The 19,128-nt window shown below is 46.6% G+C and overlaps 1 protein-coding gene across 1 annotated transcript; it reads left to right on the top strand.

Moving 5' to 3' along the window:
• The first annotated feature begins 5,160 nt into the window (after positions 1–5,160).
• MAFG (MAF bZIP transcription factor G) lies at positions 5,161–17,242 on the top strand. The gene is made up of 3 exons (XM_029599078.1): positions 5,161–5,304; positions 11,139–11,203; positions 16,081–17,242. Exons 2-3 carry the CDS (start codon positions 11,168–11,170, stop codon positions 16,531–16,533), a joined length of 489 nt encoding a protein of 162 aa, XP_029454938.1. The 5' UTR covers positions 5,161–5,304; positions 11,139–11,167; the 3' UTR covers positions 16,534–17,242.
• The last annotated feature ends 1,886 nt before the right edge of the window (positions 17,243–19,128 follow it).

Genomic DNA, 19,128 nt, shown 5'->3' with positions numbered 1-19,128 from the left:
TGTTCTGAATTAGCAGGAGGTGGGGTGGTTTGCTTGGAACTTTCTCCTCTCTCAGTCACATACCAGCGCTCTCTCTCACACTGGCTCTCAATGACACACCTATACACACATGCTCTCAGTCACTCACATATACAAATGTTTTTTCTCTCTCACTTATATAGGCTCTTAATTACACATTTACACACATGCTGTCTATCTTTTCACGCTTACACACACACAGGCTTTCAATCACATAAATACATGCTGTCTTTTTCTCTCACACACAGACTCTCATTCACATGCTTACAAACATGTCCTCTCTTTCTCTCATTTACACACAGGCTCTCAATCACATACTCACATGCTCCCTCACCTAAATCAGCTCTCAATCACACACATACACACATGGTCTCTCTCTCTCATTTAAACACAGGCTCTCAATCACATACTCACATGCTCCCTCACCTAAATCAGCTCTCAATCACACAGACACACATGGTCTCTCTCTCTCATTTAAACACAGGCTCTCAATCACATACTCACATGCTCCATCACCTAAACCAGCTGTCAATCAGACACAGACACACATGATCTCTCTCTTACTTATACACACAGGCTCTTAATCATACATACACATGATCTCTCTCACACACAAAGGATCTCAATCATACACACATACTCTTTCAAACAAACAGGTTTTCAATTACAAACTTACACATACAGGTTCCCAATGGTAAACTTACATTCATGCTCTCTCTCTCACAGGCAGGATCTCAATCACAGACATACTCTCTTTCACATATACAGGCTCTCAATCATTCACATACATGCAATCTCTCACTCACACACACAGGATCTCAAACACACATGCTTGCTCGCTCATTCATTCACTCTCTCTCTCCCCCTTCCCCCCCCGGGACCTCGCGGCAGCAGCAGCCACCTCCCAACGCTAACCTCCTTCATTTTCAGCCCTCGCGGAGGCGAAGGCGGAGTCCCATCGGCCGCGGTTGAAGATTTTCATTTTCCTCCGAGCCGCGCTGCAATCTTCTTCCCGTCGGACACTAGCGTGCCTGCGCGGGTCTTCCCGCGCAGGCACCCGATGCTCTCCACTTCCTCTTCCGGGCCGCGGGAAGAAGAGAGCACCGGCGTGCTCTCTTCTTCCCGCGGCCCGGAAGAGGAAGTGGAGAGCATCGGGTGCCTGCGCGGGAAGACCCGCGCAGGCACCCGATGACTCCAGCGCTGGCACCCGGCTGACACCCGATGACTCCCGCGCAGGCACCCGGATGACTCCAGTCGGCGTGCTCTCTTCTCCTCCCCCCCGCGGCCCGGAAGAGGAAGTGGAGAGCATCGGGTGCCTGCGCGGAAGAAGAGACCACACTAGCGTGCCGCGGGGGGGGGGGGGGGGGAAAGAGAACACGCCGGTGCCGCTGACTCCAGCTGTCCTGCCGCGTTCCGCCCGGGCTGACAGCATTTTAAGCCCGGGCGGCGGAGGACCGGGGAGCAGCTGGGTCAGCGGGGAACCGCGAAGTATGGCGACACTTGTCTGCGAGCCAGATGCAGCCCTCAAAAGAGCCATATCTGGCTCGCGAGCCATGGGTTCCCGACCCCTGATCTAACGGGCAAACAGAGAGAATGAACAGGACACTCAAGCAGTTCATTCGTGCCTACGTGAACACTCGCCAGAATGATTGGAGTGAACTGTTGCCCTGGGCTGAATTCGCCATCAATTCTCATCCAGCAACATCTACTGGATCAACACCATTTGAAGTGGTTTATGGAAGACTACCACTGCCACCACTACCACTTCCATTATCAGTGGCCGTCCCCGGCAGCTCAATCTACTGCCAAAGATATTCAACAACTTTGGACTCAGACAAAAGAGATGCTTCTTAAAGAAGGACTTCGAGCTAAGAAAGGATAAGATGCTCACCACTGCAAAGCTCCAGATTTCCAGCCTGGTGACAAAGTCTGGCTATCCACTAAGCACTTGAGACTTAAACTACCTTCAGCTTGCTTCACTCATCGCTTCGTTGGACCATTTCCCATTCTCCGACGATTAGGCAATCTCACCTATAGTCTGAAGCTACCACCTTCATTGAAGATCCACAATGCATTCCACGTCTCACTATTGAAGCCATTGATCCTTAGTGAGTTCTCCAACAAGATTCCTGAAGCTACACCTATAGATGCAGAAGAGGACATCGAATACAAGGTAGACGCTATTCTCGATGTGAGAAAAAGAGGCAGAGTATGGGAATATCTCCTATCATGGGAGGTCTATGGACCTGAAGAAAACTCTTGGACGCCTTTAGCTAATATACTGGATAAAGAGATGCTACAAGACTTCCATAGATTGCATCCTCAGAAACCAAGACCTGGTAGGAAACAGTGTGGACGCCCTTTGAAGGGGGGTACTGTTGTGTCCTTCGGTGCTAGATGGCTTTGCCCCGTTTGCCTCACCTTGTTCATGGCTCTTCCCACTTACCTAGGAAAGATGGCTACTGCCTCATCTACAAGCCGACCTCTCCAGCGTCCCCGGAATGGCTATGGTGCAGCCTCCCGCCATGCTCCTCCCAGGTACCTACTAGGGTGCACACGCGCCGCCCATGTCTTTATTCCAACCTTGGCGCGAACCTCGGGGGCGTTCCCCCTTGCTGACATTACGCCATCCGGGTATATAACCTATTCTAATTTGCTAGCTCGTTGAGTTAGCAAGGACTTGAATCCGTTCCTGTCTACGCTACTCTGCCGCTTCCATGCTGCCGCTGGAAGTTCTCTCTCTGCCCTTCGGGGTAACTGCTAACCTGGGTACCCGCTCCTCGGGGGCCCTCTGTTTTATTTCAGGTGCCTTACAGGGAACAGGTACTCGCTTCTCGAGGGCTTGCTCTCCCTGCCTCGATGCCTGCACTATCTTCTTCAACTATCCTGGTGGAATCGCATACCTACAGCAAACATCTAGTTAGTACTCTTAACTCTCAGACTATCTCATCCACAGTACTACCTTGCTGGGAAACCTGCTTCAGAATCTCTATACCAATGGGGTGAGAAGGGCCCCTCTGCCGAGGTCCCTGAGACTGCTACTGCCGGACTGCCTCACTACTGCCACCTCTGGTGGACTCTTCAAGCTGAATAATAAAGAACTAACTTTGTGTTTGTGCATTCTGAGTCTAGCCCAGTACTGTGGCTGCTCACGGGGCTCCTCCCCGTGGACGTGGTCATCTGCCACAGTACCCAAGGATCCACCCAAACACCACTTAACCATATCATGACCTTAGCGCCTCCTTGCTAACACGACCCTGCCGCAGCTGCCAGTTATGAAGACCGATGCCGGTAAATGCAGCATCGGTTTTTATAATCGGCCGTCTGCCAGTAATGAAAATGGCCGCCGATAAACTCGCACATTTATTTTTTTGCATGCGGAGTGAATAGTAATAGGCTCATTCACATGCATTTGCATGTGATGAGCGCTATTACATTCACTCCGTGTCCGACGAGGGTTAAATAGGCGCTAATCCCCCTATTGCATTAGGGGGTGGATTAGCATCTATTTAACCCACTTCGGAGTGCGGGTTATACAGTGCGCTCGGCTGAGCACACTGTATTGCATCGGCCCCTACATTGGTTGAAAGTAATCTCTGAAATGGAATTTTTTCCCTTTACTACTCACCACAGGAAAAACATTCAAATTAAGTTGTTACTTAGTTACAATGACACAAAATCCCTCAATTACCAGGCACTTTGTGCAGTAACACACTAACCCTGCAAAAAGTCACTCAGAATCTATATAGCAAGCCTGCCATACCAACACAGCATTAACTCCCAGAGCTCAAACAAAAGAAACCCTTCATGAAAAGGCAATACTGTAAATATTCCACCTGAGCCTAAAATATGAATACATCTCTCAGTGGGAAAACAGATCAAGCTAGACTAGTACTGATTTCTACACAGAACCTACATGCTGGCATAATACTTCACCTCCATCACACATATAGAACACAGATAGACCCTCCAGGCTCATCTCCACCCCATCCAGTTCCTTGCATGCTGCCTGGGAGCAGAAGGGCTGAAATAAGAAGCAGAAAGCTGATCTGTGCTGCCTGAGATTTTGGGCACTGGCCAAGAGTCACGCTGCTTTTACCTATAGGTAGAGCCTTGTGTGCTTATGCCCATAGGTAAAAGTAGACTTGCTGATGATGCCCTTTGGGCTTGACACCTGGTGCAGCTGCCTCCCTCGCCACCAGTCCCATCTCTGGATGGAAGAAATAACTAGGGAATGGTTATCTACCCTTTCAAACAGCTTCATGGAATGTCCTCTAGTCAGCAGTTCTCAACCCAATCCTCTGTACACACCTAACCAGTCAGGCTTTCAGGATATCCACAATGACTATGCATGAAATAGATATGCATACCATGGAGGCAGTATATGCAAATCTATCTTGAGCATTGTGGATATCCTGAAAACCAGATTTGTTTGTGGATCTTGAGGACTGGAGTTGTTCACCCCTGAAGTAACAGATTTAAAAAACTGGAGCAAATATTTTTTTCCACTCAGTGCGCAAGATGTGGAATTTGTTGCTGGATGATATGGTCATCCAGATTTTCCTGTCTTCTTTTCATTCATAGGCTCCATTAATTTGCCCATAAAATAGATGGCGTTACCCTGCCTCTAATTTCCCATCTCTTCTTATAAAGTAGTTCCACTCTGTCTCTAAAAAGAGATGTGAACCAATCCATCAATGCACCTGCCAACATTTCTCTGAGCTCCTTTAATATCCTAGGATGTATCGCATTCGGTTCCACAGCTATATATCCACTTTTAGTTTTGCTAATCCCATGCTTACACAGAGTCTTTTTTATGGCACATATGAGGGGCTCTGTGCTGTTAAGTCACAGTAACTGGATTGGATGTGGTGTCCCAAACAGAATAGGCACGGTTGTGTTGAGGTTGTATCAGCTATTAGTTGTTTTAGGATGTAAGTGATTTTATCTCCCTCACAATAAAAGCAGCGCAGTTCTGTGAGATGTTATTCACAATACTGTTAGGGCACTGCTTCAAGAAGGCCGCAGCATGCTGCACATGTGCAGTCAGCTGGCTAACTTTAGAAAGAGGGAGTCGCCCTAGTGCACTCTCTGCCGACAAGGAAACCGAACCTCCCCTTTAATTCTCTGAGCCGGTGGCGTAGCTCCTTCATGAATGGAGTCACATGACCAAACATCATGTGACGTCTGTGGCGCGGCGGCGGCTGAGGCGCAGCGCAGACACCTCCCGACGGCCCGTCGCAGCCCGTGAGCCGAGCCCGACCCGGCCCCCCGAGCGCTAGCGCGGTGAGTGAGCACGGGCGGCCCGCTGTTTGCCCGCCTCAAGCAGCACTAGTTTGTGTGTGGGCAGCGGGCCCTCGCCCTCCCATGCCTCCGCCCCCATCATCATCCTCTCTCATCCCATCTCCCTGTCTTTAGACTATTCCCTTCCCAGTACATCCCTTCTCCAGTTTCATTTCCTCTACCATCATCCTCCTCTCATCATCCTCCTCTACCATCGCCCTCCCTTATGCTATTCTCTTCCTCCCCTCCCACTATCCCATATCATTCTTTCCCTATACCATTCCTCTCCCACTATACACTCTCATCCTTTCAAATTCTATACTATTCCTTCCTCTTTCACTATGCTGTTCCCAGCCCTTCCGTACCATTCCCCTCTCAGCATACTGTCCCCATCTCATCCTCTCCTTACTACCATACCATACTATTCTCTCGCTTCCCACCAGACTGTCCCCATCCCATTCCCTCACCTGTACCATTCCCCTTCTCACCAGTAACCATACTGTCCCAATACCATTCTCTCATGCCATACCAACCCATCCCCTCCCTCCACACCTTGCCATACTGTCCCCATTCTCTATATCATTCCCTTCCTCCCCTCTCCATTATTCCATGCCTCCCACATACCGTATTAATTCTTCCCTATACTATTCTCTCCCCTCCCACCATGCTGTCCCCATATCATGCCCCTCTTCCCCACTTTCTATATCACTCTCCTCTCCCCTATACCATGTCTTTCACAAAATACTATCCCACTCTATTTCCTCCCCTCCATTATACCAACCACTCTCTCCTTCCGATCATATTGTCCCCATCCCTTCCCCTCCCTTCCCTTATATCATTCACCTTTCTTTAAAGTCACTACCAGACTAGTTGGTTTAGTCTCCCTGCCAGCAGATGGAGGCCCAGCAAAGCTTTCTGTGCTGACACTATTACTTCCTAAAGGCTGGAGCAACAGGAAACACAGTCAGTATTTAGGTGTTGAAGGAGCAGCAGAAGGAAGTAGGCCCAGGGGACAGAGGTCTTTGTTTGCCACTTTCCCTCTGTGCAGGTAGCCAAGGCCTATGGGGGCTTCCAGGCTGTGGCCAGTGTGATTGATCCTGTCCCATAAGAAACCAGCCCAGAAAGGGATTAGATCCTTGATTTACCCCAGAAGCCTTGTGGACTAAAGTGGCAGAGCTTGGAGGCAAATTAAGTTTGCTTAAAAAAAATAATAGAGAAAAAGCTCTGTAAACAGCAGTATTTCTTGCATTGAAGTTTTCTGGAGCTGCAGCAGAGAGGCCTTGGGCAGAATTGAGGGAAGCAGTCTTTTTCACATAAGAATGAATTAGACCTGGTGTCTGGGACATCCTCCAGATGATGAATTTATGGCTAATTCATCCTGCTATCAATGGAAAATACTGTTACGGAGAGCAAACTTGCTTTTTTCCTGCCCCTTCCCAGCCCTTCTGAGGATGCCATCTGAGAAGGGCACAAAGTGTATTGGGTCCAGACATTAGCAAGAGAATTGCTTTGTGGGGTATGAGCAAGTGGAGGACAGGCTGAATTGGGAAGGTGGTATGGCCATTTCTGTTCCTGATGGTCATGCTGGAGAGTTGAGCGAAGGGGCCGTGGAAGCAGTGACGGCTGTGTCAGATGGAAAAGTTCACTATCTCGTCTTTGTGGCACATGGACACTTTGAAGAGCCGTGGTATACCTTCTACCCTGCTGCTGTGACGGGTGTGGCAAGTTTAGCTGACTGATTTACTCAGCTTGCCCCGTGGGGCTCTTTTTCCACACTGATCTGTTTTCTGTGGACTTTGTTCTTTTGCTCAATAGGGCTTAACCTCTCTATGAAATAGTCTGCAGGACCTCTCCCTCAAGAAGCTGGGAATTCAGGGAGCAGACCTTTAGATGAGGGTTCCGTATCTAAGATGCCCACGTTAATGAGAGAGACCTCCCCTGTTTTTCCCTAAGGATCTGTGATCTCGGATTGGGATCCCAGACAAGAGGATCAGGTGAACCCAGTGAATCTGGTTCTAAGGGTTTGGAGGAAGGGGAGATTCTCCCACTTCCAGAGAAGTAGTCTAGTGGTGATATTGTTCGGCAAGGAGGAATTGAATACGCTGATTAAGCAGGGGACTAGAGCACTATGCATCTCAGGAAAAGGTAACAGAAAATCCTATTTTAGCTGGATCAGAAAGCCCTCAAAATCTTTTATTTTCCTCGGGCTTTACAAGAGATTGTGTCAGTGGAGTGAGAGTCCCAGATTTACATCTTAAGGTGGTTTGATCTATGGCTGAGCTTTATCCATTGCCCAAGGAGATCTTTGAGGGAAGCTTCAGTCTTCCCAAGGTAGACACCTACATTATAGCAGGAACCAGGAAGACCATGATTCTGGTGGAAAGAGGCATGGCCCTTAGGGGTGGATGTTGGAATCCTTGAAATAGGCCTTTTGAGTCCTCTAGCACAGCTCTGTAGGCAGCTGTGTGTGGAAGCTTGGTTGCTTGTTATATGCACTGCTGGATACAGCGGTTTATGGACCAGGCTGCAGTATGTAACATGTGTTCATCTTTAAATGATGCATCTTTTTTGGAGTCAGACATTGCCTTTATAGGAGATTCACTTTATGATTTCCTTAGGACTTCTGCAAACTCTATGGTCTTGCTCTGGCTGTGTCATGGGACATCTGGTTCGGTCTGCAAGTTACTCTTCAAGAGCAAGTTGTTGTTTGAAATGACATTGTAAGGCTGGTAAAAGATGTGGGGGAGACTAAAGTCCCAATATCTCCAGAAGACAGAAATCTATGTTCCTCTAAAGTTCTGCCTTTAGAGGATGCTACAGGGCTGCCAGGAGATGCAGGCCAGAGAAGTCCTCCTTTCCTCAGAAGCAAAGTGGTATGTGATCTTGGCAGCTCACATAGCAGGAAGATACAACAGTCTGGCATATCAACTCTGCAGGCACTCCCTAGACCCAAGAGAGTGGGAGCTGGCAGAGACAGCATTCAATCTCATAGTGCAAAATAGGAGCAAGCCAAAGGTGGATCTAATAGCTAAATGGATGAACATCAAAGTCCAAAGCTACTTCAGCAGATGTTGAGAGCAGGTGCAGAGGATGTAGACGCCCTAGTTCAGCCTTGGCCAACGAGAGTTCGTCTTATGTTTTTCCTCCACGGACCCTTGTGAGGAGAGTAACCCAAATGATAAGGGAAAATCTGAGTTTGGTCATTCTGGTGGTGCCAGATTGACCAAGATGACTTTGGTATGCTGATCTGATGCACACAAGAGTGGAAAATGTGTTATTGCCTCAGGATAGAGACTTACTACATGTAGTTCGGATCACCATGGAGGATCCCTCTTGGTCCTCAGTATTGAAGAAGAGGGGGAGGTGTTTAGAAAGCAGACTAAAGCAATTTTGTGTAGGGAGGCATATGTTTGCTAAGTGAATTTGTACTGAGGACATTAGTTTTGTGTTTTATGGTTTATGATTTCTTTTATTGTATTGTAATCAGCTCTGAATGCTGGAAGATAACTGAATATAAGATTTTAAATAAACAATTCTTCTCTGACTGCACATCCAGATCATATTTGTTTTCTCAGAGGCCTCGAGCACATTAAGCCATGCTTCCATCCAATAGGTCCTTTGGTCCTGAGGTCTTTGAAGGGGGACCCTTTTGAACCATTAAGGGCAGCTTCTTTCAATTATTTAACCCTAAAGAATTGTTCTTGTTGACTATATGCTCAGCAAGAAGGATTTCAGAATCGTAGGTGCTTTTCTGTTGGAATCCATCTCTAATTTTTTTTTTTTTTTTTTTTTAAGGAAAAGGTAACCAACAAACCAGTTCCCTCTTTTCTGTCAAATGTGATGTCTCAGTTGCATATGGATTAGACTTTTTTTTTTTGGAAGAAGGATTTGATTGCAGGCATGCAGAATCTCCTTTCCATTCTCTGGATGTTCAGTTTTATTAAGGTACCTGAAGGTTACATACTTTTTTTTCTGGTTCTCAGACAAATTATTCTGTTCAATGGACCAAAAAAAGGTGAAATAGTCTCAAAACTTGCTATTAAGGAGGCGATTGATTCAGCTTATGTTGGCATGGGTCAGAGGTCCAGAAAGAATCCGTGCACGCAGGCTGGAAAGTAGAGTGGTGTCTCCAGGAGAAATTTACAGAGTAGCAGGATGGTCATCTCCATTATTTTCCAGACATTAAAGATTGGATCTGCAGACTAGGAAGGAGACCACATTTTGGTACTGAAGTCCCGAGAGCCGCTTGAACTTTCCCATGCACAGGACAAAGGAGCTTGGGTAGTGGGCTACTACTGTCTGGACTGGTGAAGGAAGGTGAAATTTCTACTTGCCATTCATTTCCTTTCTTCAAGTCAGATCAGACCAGTCCAGAATCTGCCCTGAAAGTCTGTGGCTCTGGAGTTGAAAGACGAGTTATCTTGAATGAAAAATGCTGTTGTTTACTAATTCTAGTAGTATTAAGTGAGGAGTTTTCTATTTCCAAGTTAAAAAAAAAAATTAAGCCAGGAAAGAGAAATATGGTTTCTGTTGGGGTTCTGATTGCTTTGGAAGCCCCCGTTGTGGTTGGGTTACTTGTTGCTTAGGAATATATATACTGACTGTTTCCTGCTGCTCCAGCAGGGAATTGTGTCTGCACTGAAAGATTTTCTTTCCCTGCAACTCCCTCTCCCACCTATATATATGCTGTTTCCTCTCAACTTTCCCAATTCTACTCCATCTTCTGTATCATACCACTTCCCCAGCCCTTCCCTGAGTCTGTACTGTTCTCTGCTGCCAGACGTCGGGGTAGTGTGTGGAAACTGGACCTGTTACTCTGCTTGATGTATTTTGTGAGGTCTCGTTGTGTTGGTGGTCTGTATTTAATTTTTTTCTACCTTGGAGAAACATGGGCTGATGAACTGACTTGAGTCTTTTTCACTTCTGATAAAAATTCATTGAGTGAGCATTTTTTTTCTTTGAAGCTCTGTCACGCAGCGGCTTCCTTGTTATACTTTTTGTAAGATAAAGATAGGCCAGTAAATCTTTCTGAGGAGAAGAGCATCGCTGCTTGTGCAGTTTGTCATATCACATCTGGAAGGAAAGAAAATTACAATTACAAATGTTTTCTGTTCTTTCCTCTATCCTACGGCTAGAAAAACAAAACATAGTGATCCATGTGTGTCTGTCTGTGAGGTGGGTGTGACTGGTGGGCTCCAAAGAGGTATCCGATGTCTGTGTATGTGAGGCAGGTGTCAAGTGTCTGTGAGACAGGTGTGCCTTAGAGCCCTGGGTTGGTATCTAGTGTTTGTGTGTGAGACAGGTGTGTCCCGAGAGCTCTGGGCTGGTATCCAGCACCAGCGTATGATAGGTGTGCCCTGTGGGCTGGGATGAAGTGTACATTTTATGGGATTCCAAGCTCTGCCTGCTGAGAGAGGAAATGGTCTCCAGGGCAGAGACGGATGGAGCCCAGCAGGCGACCTGTAATCGGCAATTATAGAGCCTGCCAGGCAACACGGCGGACTCATCAAAGTGAGCCCATTACCCACTGTGCCCCAAGGGAGAGCTGAAGCTCCTGCTGATACGGAGCCAAACAGAATTTTACAAGACACTGAAAAATAGTCAAACTGCAGCAGCAAATTGAAGGACGAGAGGGCGCAGAGAAAGGAGGGGAGGGGGGTGGACTGTTGTTCAGAAAGGACATCAGGTCAGGGAACCATGGGGAGAGGAGGTAGGCTAGTCAAGAAACCAAGAGAAGAGAGCAGGGAGCCATACGTTGGGAGGAAAAAGAGTAAGGAGCTCATTATCTGCCTTCCATTTTTTCATGCTTTGAGCTGATTTTATTTCTTCTTCGCCAGAGTTGGGTAGCAGACAAGGCCCTCGTGGTATGACGACCCCCAACAAAGGAAACAAAGCCTTGAAGGTAATTAATTTGAGACTGTTTCTGTGTTGGGCAAGGCTGAGGCCTTCCTAAACTCATACCAATGTCATCCACCTGAATCCTATCCCTCCACTTTACACCCTGGCATGGGCTTCTATCCACCCGAATCCCACACCATGCCATCTAGCATCAACTTACACCTTGCCCATGAGCTGCTCTCTACCTGAATCCTATTATAAGTCTCCCATCTCACGCCCTACCTGAATCCTACCTCATATCCCAGCATGGACTGTCCCACATTTCAAACCTTGCTATGGGCTGCTGTTCTCGCACCCTGCTGTGGGCTTCTGTCCCAAATCTTGCAGACTGCTATTTGCCTTTGAATTCCACACTTTGCACCCCATCATGGGTTACTTCCCACCATGGACTGATAGCCACCTGAAATCCACTCCATATCCTTCAGGCCTGAAAAATGAATGGAGGAAAGCTGCTGCTTTCAGGTACATTGGTAACTAGGGATGAACCTAGTGGGATAAGGATCTTCACAAACGGATCCATCCAAGAAGTACATTGTGGTTCCTACCTGTTATTTCATGTCTTGTCTTAGACCAGCGTTTAAACCAAATGAAAACAAGGTAAATCTGTAAGGGATAAAAGCCCAAAATATCAGTCAACATACGGAAGAGAGCAGAAGTGGCATAGCCATCACTGCATTTAATGAAAATTTAGGCGAAAGAAAATCACAGACCTGCAGGTCATCATGCTGGAGACAGGCACGGATATATTTCCATACATCAAGTCTTGATGTAATGGAGAGCAGGATAGGGATGTAATCATCCCAGGTTATAATATCTTCAGAAGAGACAGAGTTGAGAAAAGAGGAGGCAGAGGAGCTCTTTACCTTTTGAAAAAAATCATAAATGGAGATCAAGGAAGAAGCTGAATTACTGAGGGTGGTTCTGGAAAAATTCTGTAACATGGGAGTTATTATACAGACCTCCGGCACAGGGGAAGGAGGTGAATTTGGACATGGGGAAGAAGTATCGCCAGGATGGCATGCAAAAGGGAGGTCCTGCTTTTAGGTGACTTCAGTCTACTGGATGCGAGCTGGAGCCCACCAGTTGTGATGCCAGCCAGAAGTCCTGGATGCCCTGCAAAGAATGTTTCTCAGGCAACTAGAGAGAGCCCACTCCAGGGAAGGCTGCACTGGATCTAGTACTGACAGATGGAGACTGTCACAAACCACATTGTAAGGGAAAATTTAAGGTCCAGTATTCGCAGTACTGTGTGCTTCAATATTAAACTCTTACCTGAGCTGAACCACACTACAGACTAGGGTCTTGGATTTCAAGAGCATGGGATTCAAGATGAGTGATTGTGTTGAGAGCCCTCCAGGGATTCCGAAAGGAACTTTGGTCTGTCATAAAAAGGAGTATTGAGATGGCAACAAATTTCTATTAGGGTCATTCATCAAAATGCGTTATGGTGTTAACACACACGTTACGAACAATAATGCACGGTGTGAATGCAAATTTTTTGGAGGGGTGGGATCAGGGAGGAGTTTGGGTGGGATTTAGTTAAACGAGGGGCAATATTGCACTGTGCGATAGCATAACTCATGCTATCGCACAGTTTTAACACCGGAAATAACTACACCTTTTTCCTGGCATTATGCTGTGTGATATGCCTGAAATGGCCATAATGCAATTTGCGATACTTTTTTTGAATTGCATTTTGGCCATTTCTGGGCTGGGAGAAGGAGTGGAGTAGAGAGAGCCTCTGGGGAGGGCCTCGCTGTGTGCACCTATTTATATCTCTATAGGAAAGCCATCTAATAGCTTGAGGTGATGTGGTGGTTTAGGGGCTAGTTTCACATGTAGCGTGAGATGTATAAACAGCGCAGTACACCTTGGTGAAGATTTGACATCATTTGGCGTGAGGAAAGTCTCACAAAGATGACATTTTGTACTATGTTATCTCACCCTAGCTTGATGGTACTGTGTTGTTTGTACATCTCACTCTACATGCGAAACTGGTCCCTAACCCGTAAACCAACACTTCACCTCGACCTATTAGATGGCCCTTCTATAGAGATATATAAATACTTCACTACTATGAGGGCATTGTAGATAGTCTCAGTCTCTCTCTCTCTCTCTGAGACTGATATGGTTTTTCTAAGGACTTAACTGAAAGAATACAGGAAAAGAGGTTAGCATTACAAATTTAAATTCTGGAGGAGGAAGACAGGTTGAATTATCAAGAAAAACAAAGGAAAGCAAAGTAACACCAATTTTTATAAAGGGCTCCTGTGTGATCCAGAAAAAAAAATTGCTGACTATATAGATAGACTTGGCTTAATGGGGAAAGTGTCAATATGGTTTTAGCAAAGGGAAGTCTCAGTTTACCAGCGTATGAGATATATTTTTAAGTTGTAAATTAAACATGCAGATAAATGAGCTAGTTGATATAGTGTGTTTGGATTTTCAGAAGGCATCTGACAAAGTACCCTATTAGGGACTCCTCAAGAAATTAAAAAGTCATGGTATAGGAGGCAATGTCCTTTTGTGGATTGAGAACTGGTTAAAAGACAGGAAACTGAGGAGAGGACTAAATGGTAAGTTTTCCAAATGGATAAAGGTCAATAGTGGAGTGCCCCAGGGACCTATAGTGGGACCTGTGCTGCTTATCATTCATAAATGATTTAGCAAAGGGAGCAACAAGTGACGTGATCAGATTTGCAGATGACACACAATAATTCAAACTTGTTATAACACAAGTGGATTGTGAGGACCTGCAGAAGGATTTTGTGAGACTGGGGAAGTAAGCATCTAAATGGTAGATGAAATGTTAATATGGATAAGTGCAAAGTGATGCATATAGGGGAAAATAATCCTAACTATAGGTACACAATGCTGGGCTCTATATTAGAAATCACTGTGCAGGAAAAGGACCTCAGAGTCCTTGTGGTCAGTGCTTTAAAATCTTCAGCTCAATGTGTGGCAGCAGTGAAAAAAGAAAACAGAATATTCAGAATTATTTGGAAAGGAATGGAAATAAAGCTGTGGATATCGTAATGCCGATCTGTGGTGCGCCTGCACCTTGAGTGTGGTGTGCAGTTCTGGTCACCCCAGCTCACAAATGGCATAGTGGAACTAGAAAAAGCACAGAGAAAGGGCTTCAGAAATGATAAAGGAAATGGAACAACTCCCCTATAAAGAGAGGCTACAGATTCGGGCTCTTCAGCTTGGAAAAGAAACTGAGAGGGGGCACAATAGAAGTTTTATAAAATCACGAGGAGGGAACAGGTAAATGTTAGTTATTTACCTTTTCAGATACTGCTAAAAGAAGGGGCTGCCCTCTGAAACCAAACCCAGTAAATTTAAAACACATCATGGAAAGTATTTTTTTCATTCGGCACACAAGCTGTAGAATTTGGTACTGAAATACATGGTCCAGGCAGCTAGCTTAGCAGGGTTTAAAAGAGGTTTGGACAAGTTCCTGGTGAAAAATATAAACAATTAGCCCGGTGGCATAATACATAATGGCAGATAAAGACCAAGTGGTCCATCCAAATGAGCAGAGACAGGCTGAAAGTGGTTTACAGAGTGGCTACCAGAATGGTGCCTGGAATACACCAAAAGCCATATTTCTTAACGAAAAGAGTGATGGATGTATGGAATGGACTTTTGGGGGAAGTGATAGAGACAAACACAGTAATAAAATTCAAGAAATCCTGGGATAGGCAGAGAAAATCCCTACTGGTAAAGAAGTGAGGGAAAAGCCAGAGATCAACTGGGGTCTTTGGCACTGCACCAGGAATGAGATTGGACAGACTGGATGGGCCTTACAGTCCTTCTCTGTTTCTGTCATGGGCTGCCCCCACATCATATTACACCCCATCATGGGCTGCTTTCCCCTGCCCCAGTTTGTAGACTCTGCCATGAACTGTCATCCACCTGATTCCACCTTGCATACCTCCATCCACATTTTCTCCACTTCCATGGGCTGTTTCCATAGACTCTAGGCTGCTCTTCCAGCCATCTTGCACCTTGCCACAAGCAACCCCCTCTTCAATGTCTTACTCTGCTGCAGCCTGCTCACTCTGTCTCATCTTACACCCCAGTGTGGCTCCCCCTCCACCCATCCCCACACATATATGCACATATTTTCTACTCTGCTGTGTGTTCCCTCCACACACTTTATGCCCATCGTGGGCATATCCCGCACACCCACCCACTTATCTTATATTCCCCCATGGTGTTCTCTCCCTCCATTACTGTGAGCTAGGCATCCTTTTTCCAGCATAGTCATTTTCTCCTTTATTCATTTGTCTGCCTCCACTGAAACAGTTTTCTTTCATCTCTTTAATCCTCTTCATCTGTCCTTAACTCCCCTCTTATCTACTCTATTCGCTATTCTTGATGCATCAATAGCCTTCAAACACTCCTACCTGTACTGCAGTGGCTGGGATGTTCTGGTTCTGCTCATTTCCAGTTCACCTCTTTTCTGTCTGCCCTTAGTATTCAACTGAAACCTGTCTATTACAATTCACCAATAATTACATTTTTGTATACTGGTACTCTTTAACTTAATGTCTGTTAGGATGCCATATAAAAATGTAAATAAGTACAATTGCCCCCACACATGCTGAATAACAAATGTCTCATGTGAGCCCTCTTCCTGTCAAGAGAGACAGCCGGCTGTGGGGTTTTCATTCCGTTTTGTAGACAACTGGCAGAGGCTGTGAGATGCTGATCTGCACCTCCCCACTACTGCTCCGAGGACAGGAGTGTGCAGACCATTTTTGGAAACAGGTGAATCCAGGCCCCAAATATGACAGTTTTCCAAGATGAGGATTATGATGATCTGGTAATTTAGTATTTGCCTGCTGTACTGTGCTCTTTTCTTTTGTGATATAGGTGAAGCGGGAGCCAGGGGAGAATGGTACCAGCTTGACAGATGAGGAGCTGGTGACCATGTCTGTGCGGGAGCTGAATCAGCATCTGCGAGGACTATCCAAGGAGGAAATCATCCAACTAAAACAGCGCCGACGCACACTGAAGAATCGTGGCTATGCGGCCAGCTGCCGGGTGAAGAGGGTAACACAAAAGGAGGAGCTGGAGAAACAGAAGGCTGAGCTGCAGCAGGAGGTAGAAAAGCTGGCCTCCGAGAATGCCAGCATGAAAGTGGAACTTGATACACTACGCTCCAAATATGAAGCTCTCCAGAACTTTGCCAGGACTGTGGCCCGCAGTCCTGTGGCCCCTGTGCGAGGACCGCTCACTTCCAGCATAGGACCTATCATCCCTGGCAAAGTTGCCACTACCAGTGTAATTACAATAGTGAAATCCAAAACGGACGCTAGGTCATAGTAGAGAGAGAAAGGGGGCACCTTGCAGGGCTGGCCTGGCTTGTCTGTGCGCAGCCTTTTAGGCACAAAGCTATTCTGGCAACCCCTAAAGCACAAAGGCGTGCACTTTCCCAAGCTTGAGACACCACTGCCATGAACCCACTGACCATTGAGCCAGATCCTTTTGAGTGCAATTGTGGCTGTGGCAGTCAGTGGACACTGCTTAATACTTAGTAGTTGGATGTGCAGGATGCTGAATTTTTTTCTAACGGAGCTGGATTCCAAATCTGATGCTGGGCACTTGCAAAAATCTGAGAGAAGAGTGAATTCAGAATTCTTTCACGCCCACATCTTCCTTCAGATATAAGCAAAGAAAATAAGCTTAAAGCCTCAGCAAAACAAGGATGGTGCTGGGTACTTCCAGCAGCCCCTGCAGCTTCTGGGAGGTCTTGGGTCCCTGGCAGGAGAGAGGAGGGTGCAGGGCTGCAGGGAGGAGATTGTGCCTAATGCATTGCCCTAAACAAGACCAAAATCGCTAGTTGTTTCATATTTCAAGGCTGTAAAGAAAACCATCTCATAATCGGGCCAGTATGGTGTTTAGAAATTTCTATAGTGAGATCATTTACACAGGCAGTCTGTGCTTACCTCCATTTATTTAAAAAAAAAACAAAAAAAAAAAACCCCATTCATTGTGAAAGGTATTAACTTGTAGAAGTTAAAAAAAAAAAAAATAAAAAAGACAGGCAGAGGTAGACGGGAATGCTCCCTGAAACTGAGCCTCCCTGTCACCTTGAAAAAAAAAAATTGTGATCTTTCCAAGCCAGATGTGACCAGGGGCAGCACAAGGATTCAGAGAAACTTTACAGAAAGTAAAGGAGGGAAGTCATGGATATTTTCTGCGTTGCATTATTCTGAAAATTTGGAACAAAAATTTCCTGTTTGACATTTGTTTTGCAATTCTACCAAAAATGGTGGTTGAGCTCTCCAGTCTCCCTGTCCCTTGCTCTGAGCACTAACTGTGCATTAGTGTAGGACCTGATACACTTTCAGGGATGGGCTGCAGTTTGCTCTCTTTGTGGACTGGGTATAGTGAATGAGTTCCCCCCATGCTTGGGATCTGAATTCTCCAGTTTTCAACCTAGGCAATGTGGCAGAGAGGAGAGGAGGGACCCCTAAAGGCTTCAGCCCTTGGACCCTTGCATCCAGAGTCTGTTTCGGGGGTGGGGGAGATGAGTCCTGCTGCGGACAGAGGTGCCTCTTAGCTTTTGAGCCTCCTGATCATAACGCTTTGACCATTAACTTAAGCCCTAACGCTCAGATGTCCTTCCTGAGCCAGCATCTCGACATCCTGTTAGAAGACTTCTCTGAGCCAGTACCCCAGCATGCTGTTATGGGGCAAACACCTCCCTGGCACAGCAGCTCAGCCTGCTGGTCAGGGATGGTCTCCTCTCTGGACTGGCACCCCATCCTGCTGATCGGGGACAGTCTCTCCTCTCGGCCAGCTCCCCAGGCTGCTTTTAGAGGATGGTCTCTTCTTCAAGTCAGTATCCCCAGTTTGTTGTTCAAGGTTATCTGCTCTCTCATCTACTACTGAACCAGCAGAGCTACCGGGTGACTCACTTTTCTAGAGCGAAGGCGTTAGCATTTCTGGGTCTTCAGCCCCACTTGATTTATTTATTTAGATTTAGCTCACGCCTTTTCATTGTTCGCTTAAGGTGAGTTGCATTCAGGTACCGTAGGTATTTCCCTGACACACACACAGCCCCACCCCTGCCAAAGGGCGCACAATCTAATGGGCGCACAATCTAATGGGCCGATAGCGTACAGTGCGCTGCCATTGGACGCGCGTTTTCCCTTACCCCTTATTCAGTAAGGGGCGTAAAACGCGCGTCCAACCCGCCAAACCTAATAGCGCCCTCAAAATGCAAATGCATGTTGATGGCCCTATTAGGTATTCGCATGCGATTCAGTAAGTAAAATGTGCAGCCAAGCCGCACATTTTACTTTCAGAAATTAGCGCCTACCCAAAGGTAGGCGCTAATTTCTTCGGGCACCGGGAAAGTGCACAGAAAAGCAGTAAAAGCTGCTTTTCTGTGCACCCTCCGACTTAATATCATGGCGATATTAAGTCTGAGGTCCTGAAGGATAAAAAAGAAAAAAAAATGTTTGAAGTCGGCTGGCGGCTGTCGGGTTGAAAACCTGACACTCAATTTTGCCGGCATCCGGTTTCCGAGCCCATGGCTGTCAGCGGGCTCGAGAACCAACGCCGGCAAAATTGAGCGTTGGCTGTCAAACCCGCTGACAGCCGCCGCTCCAGGCCAAAAGGAGGCGCTAGGGACGCGCTAGTGTCCCTAGCGCCTCCTTTTGCCCGTTTCTACCGCCGGACCTAATTTACATACTGAATTGCGCGCACAGGCGAGTGGCCTGTGCGCGCGCTGAGAGAGCGGGTGTTTGCCCGCTCTCCCGCGGACTTTACTGAATCTGCCCGTAAGTTTGTACCTGAGGCAATGGAGGGTGAAATGGGTTGCCCAAGGTTACAAGGAGCATCAGTAGGCTTCCCCAGTTCTCAGCCTGCTGCTCTAAACCACTAGGCGGCTGCTCCATTCCATCATCAGGT

The sequence above is a fragment of the Rhinatrema bivittatum genome, chromosome 4 (genome assembly GCF_901001135.1).
Source record: "Rhinatrema bivittatum chromosome 4, aRhiBiv1.1, whole genome shotgun sequence".
NCBI lineage: Eukaryota > Metazoa > Chordata > Amphibia > Gymnophiona > Rhinatrematidae > Rhinatrema > Rhinatrema bivittatum.
This window is presented reverse-complemented; position numbering and strand designations above follow the sequence as displayed.

Coding starts and splice junctions, on each gene's coding strand:
- MAFG (XM_029599078.1), top strand. CDS start 11,168: ATGACGACCCCCAACAAAGGAAACAAAGCCTTGAAG. Junction 11,204..16,080: donor AAGGAAACAAAGCCTTGAAG/GTAATTAATTTG, acceptor TTTGTGATATAG/GTGAAGCGGGAGCCAGGGGA.